This window comes from Hirundo rustica, chromosome 2, assembly GCF_015227805.2.
Source record: "Hirundo rustica isolate bHirRus1 chromosome 2, bHirRus1.pri.v3, whole genome shotgun sequence".
NCBI classification, from domain to species: Eukaryota; Metazoa; Chordata; class Aves; order Passeriformes; family Hirundinidae; genus Hirundo; species Hirundo rustica.
In genome coordinates, this window is record NC_053451.1 from 25552940 (window position 1) to 25556854 (window position 3915).

The 3915-nt window shown below is 51.3% G+C and overlaps 1 protein-coding gene across 1 annotated transcript; it reads left to right on the top strand.

Annotated features, from left to right (window-relative positions):
- The first annotated feature begins 368 nt into the window (after positions 1-368).
- Positions 369-3617, top strand: TEX55 (testis expressed 55). The gene is made up of 4 exons (XM_040056357.1): positions 369-465; positions 1294-1773; positions 2040-2102; positions 2763-3617. The coding sequence occupies exons 2-4, from the start codon at positions 1609-1611 to the stop codon at positions 2829-2831; spliced, it is 297 nt and encodes a 98-aa protein (XP_039912291.1). The 5' UTR covers positions 369-465; positions 1294-1608; the 3' UTR covers positions 2832-3617.
- Positions 3618-3915: the final 298 nt, after the last annotated feature.

Genomic DNA, 3915 nt, shown 5'->3' on the forward strand with positions numbered 1-3915 from the left:
AATAGGACAAGAGAACACAAGCGGCACCAGGGGCGGACATCCGGAAGAATTTCTTAGGAGAAAACGTGATTAAACATTGGAATGGGCTGCCCAGGGAGGTAGGTGGTGGAGTCACCGTCCCTGCACATGTTAAAGCAAAGACTGGAACCTGGCACTTACTGCCACGGTCCAGGTGCCACGCTGGCGCTCGGTCGGGGGCTGGAGGTCTTTTCCCACCGGCGAACCCCGGGATTCGCCCGGCCCCGCAATTCCGCCCTCACCCGAGATGGCCGCGCGGCGCTCAGCGCCCGCCTGACGTCACGGGGGCCGCGCGCCGAGGCACGTGACAGCGGTTACCCCGGCAACCGCCGCGGCCCCTCGCGCCTGCCCCGCCTCCCCCGGCTACGGCGAGCGGCGAGCGGCAGAAAGGGCCGGCGCCGGCGGGGGGCGAAGCGCCCCCTGCCCGTCCCTGCAGAGCCGAGGCAGGTGAGGGAGAGCCCCGGCCGGGAACAGCTCCCCCCGCTTCCCTGGCTGCGCCGCCCCGCCTCGCCCCCGAGCGCCACGGCCCGGCCTCCCACCGCCTCCCTTCTGCGGGAAGCGAACCCCGTTGTCAACGACGCGTTGTCCCCAGGAACAACACCGTTCTCCCCCGTTCCAGGGCGGTGAGCGCAGGTCCTGCTGCCCCTCGGTCCTGCCCCAGCACCCCCGGGAGCAGCAACCGGGACTCGGGACGAGAGGAAGAAACGGGGCAAGACTGCTCGCACTCAGTCACAGGCATAGGGATCGGAACGTGGGGCATGGATACAGCACAGCTCAAGGGGTAGATGGGTAAAGCCTGCAGAAATTCCAGCTGCTGCTGTCAGGGAGCAAACCTGGAGCTGCACCAGACAAGGAGTGAGGCAGGAGCTGAGGGCAACCGCGGTGCAGGCAGCGTGTACATGAGAGGGCTCACCAACAGTCGTGGGCGAGGAAAGGACATGGGTCGGGTCTGGGATCCATCCAAGGGACTTCCACAGAGACAAGGCTAGAATATACACTCAGAATCTACACCCCAGGAAAACTAGTCAGTAAGTGAGGATCAGGCACAGGTACAACTGCTACATAGTTCAGACCAGTTCTGGAGGCCTGGGCTAGGGCTTTAGAAGAGCTCCTGTGATCGTGCAGGAGGTGCAGGTGGGGCCAGTCACAGAAATAAAAACTATTAGTGCATGCTTTAAGTGTGGCTGCAGCATATTTGCAGACAATGGAGTAATGTGCTGTGCCTAGTCTGTGGAAATGGATGTTTAATATATTCCTGTTCTTTTTCTGCTAAAGATTGTAGCAAAGGTTCAGTGATCACACAGAATCTGAAGTGGAGGAATCTGTGTACCACCAGCTGCTGAACCACCTGAGGACCACACACCTATAGTTGAATCCTCACCGTCACTGGATGACTTACCTGGTGTGGAAGCACCAGCATCCTCAGCCCAGCCATCTGTAGTGGAATTGCCAGTGTCTGCAGACCAGCTGGCTGTCAAGAAACCACCACGTTCTGAGCACCACTTCCTGCTCATTGTGTAGTCTGCATCCAGGGGAAGCTCACCTGAGACCAGATCACCTGTGGGTGAACGTCCAGGTTTCAAAGTCGAGATGTACACCTCTGAATCCACACAGGATGGCAGTAACACTGTTGAGACTGTGTTGTCAGCAGCAGAGATTACATTTGAAGCACTGGAGAATCCAGAGGCTTTTGGAGACCCCTATCAGGTTGCCATGAATTATGTGGAGGAACATAAAATTCTACAGATATTTCAGGTGAAATATGTATTTCATGTGAGAAGCTTGTCCTAAAGTTAGCTGGAACCAAATTATCCCTTCCCCAAACCCCTCCTTGTCCCGTGCTTTCTTAAGTATAGGCTTAAGAAAAAGCAGTAGAAAGGGACCCTTGATCATCTTTGAAGAAAAGATGACTCTGAAGAGATTATTGCTTTTTAAAATGCGGATAGCGTTGGAAGAGGAAGTGCAGGCACCCATCTATCCAAGGATCAATAATTCTTTCCTTCTCTCTGTCCCTGTCTCAGGATATCACCGAAAAACTGCTGATCCATAAGCCTGATGACCCCTTGCAGTTCATATTGAAGGAGGTAGGGTGCCTTGCTGGGGCTCTGTGGGGACAGAGTCAGCTTGCTGAGCACACCAGAATCATGATCAGCCCAGGACTGTTTCTCTGACTGTGTATCTGCTGTCTTGGGAGGAGGAAAAGCACAGGCAGCATCAGAGTGCCTGGGGTGCAAGGGACCATGTGAGCTCTTAGAGGGAGGAAAGGTATGGGAGGGTGGAGGAAGAATGGGATGAATGTGCCCTGGAATTACCTGAGAGGTGAGGGAAGCTTGATGACAGAGGTCTGTCTGACCCTTCTCTAGCTGCCTCTATCCCAAACTGGGAGGGAGCACTTTTTCTACCCACACCCCCTATTCAAAAGAGCTGTCTCTGCTGATCCTGCAGGGTATTAGAACACAGGTAATTCGAAGTCAGTGAAGTGAGACAATAATTTGGGAGTGAGTTAGAAGTGTGGGTTGCTTCCTGGGAGAAGGAGGAGGTTAAGAGAAAGAAAGCAGACAGAGGAAAAGAGTGAGGTCTTCCTTTGTTGCCCTCTAGTCAGTCAGGAGAGGCACCATCTTTGAGGTTTGAGCCCATGCTGTACTAAGCACAAAACCTCCAGAGGAATGGCAAGGTCAGTTCTGGGCATCAGTGTGAAAGCAAATGAGCTCCCAAATGACTCTTTTCCTTTTTCTTTTGCCCAGGTGCAGTCTTTGATAAATGCCAGGCAAGCAGAATCTGTGAGACTATCAGAAGAGAACAAAGATGTGTAGGTGTTTCTAGAAGAGGGCCTGAGCACTCCTTTTGTCCCCCATTGACCTTGCTGTTGTGGTATTGCCACACCAAGCCTTCACAGCACCATGTACTCATTGGCAAAAACTTGGAAAAGATCTGCTTGTCTGTCTCTTGCCTGGTGTCTCTGTTTTGTAGGCTTTTGCTTCGCCTTGGGTTTAAATCCTGTGACCGAGTTTTGGTTTGGAATCACAGACTGAGATCTAAGTGTGCATGGATCCGCATGCACATATGGCACATCTTGAAGAGGCAGGTCTGCTGAACTTCTATGCATATAAATGCATAAATCTCATATTTAGGCCACTCCAGACTCTGCCTTTCTGTGCAGAGAAATCTCATAGCTCAGACAATGTAAGGACAAAAGCAAGCAGAGTTGAAAAGCAGCTCTGGACAACCCACAGCCTTCTTTTTTCATGCTGCATTGGTGGCTTACCGTGTCCAGTTATGCAGCAGCACCAATGCCTATCTAATACTTTGATAGTTTGTGTCTGGGCTTTCCCACTGCCCCCAGAGCTCCTCTCATGCGAGAAGCTGTCTCCCTGCCTCTTCCACACACTGGATACAGCTGTCTCACCCTTAATCATCGCTGCTGGACGCTGATCGCTCTGCTTTTTGGGGTTGCCCTGCCTCTATTATTGTGTATAACCTGAACAGTAAAGCAACAGTTGCACACACCCTTTATGCTTTCAGAAAACATTGTCACTCGGGAATGTGGGAGGTGAATAAAACCAAACAAACCAAAACCAAGCACTGGTAGCCCAGAGAATTAAGAGTCAAGGTACATTTCGCAAACACATCATTTGAACTGTATTTGATTTTTGAAACACTTACAATCCTTGTTTTCATACTATACAAGTGTCTGTTTCTACCCTGTAAAAAATGGGGTTTTTTTTCTTTTCTCTTGCCTGACAATTATTGAAAATGTGCAACAGAGCATGCTGTTATTTTGGCTTAATAGATTGTCTGTGTGAAGTAGATGACAGAAAGGGCTTTTTTTGTCACTACAGGCTTTTCTCTTTTTTAGTCAAGTGCTCTAATTTCCTGATGGATGGTAGTGTATTCCCA

Bases quoted from the DNA above. Each gene is read 5' to 3' on its own strand.
- TEX55 (XM_040056357.1), top strand. From the start codon at position 1,609: ATGTACACCTCTGAATCCACACAGGATGGCAGTAACACTGTTGAGACT. The intron at 1,774-2,039 runs GTGAAATATGTA...TCCCTGTCTCAG, and splicing joins AAATTCTACAGATATTTCAG to GATATCACCGAAAAACTGCT. The intron at 2,103-2,762 runs GTAGGGTGCCTT...TCTTTTGCCCAG, and splicing joins TGCAGTTCATATTGAAGGAG to GTGCAGTCTTTGATAAATGC.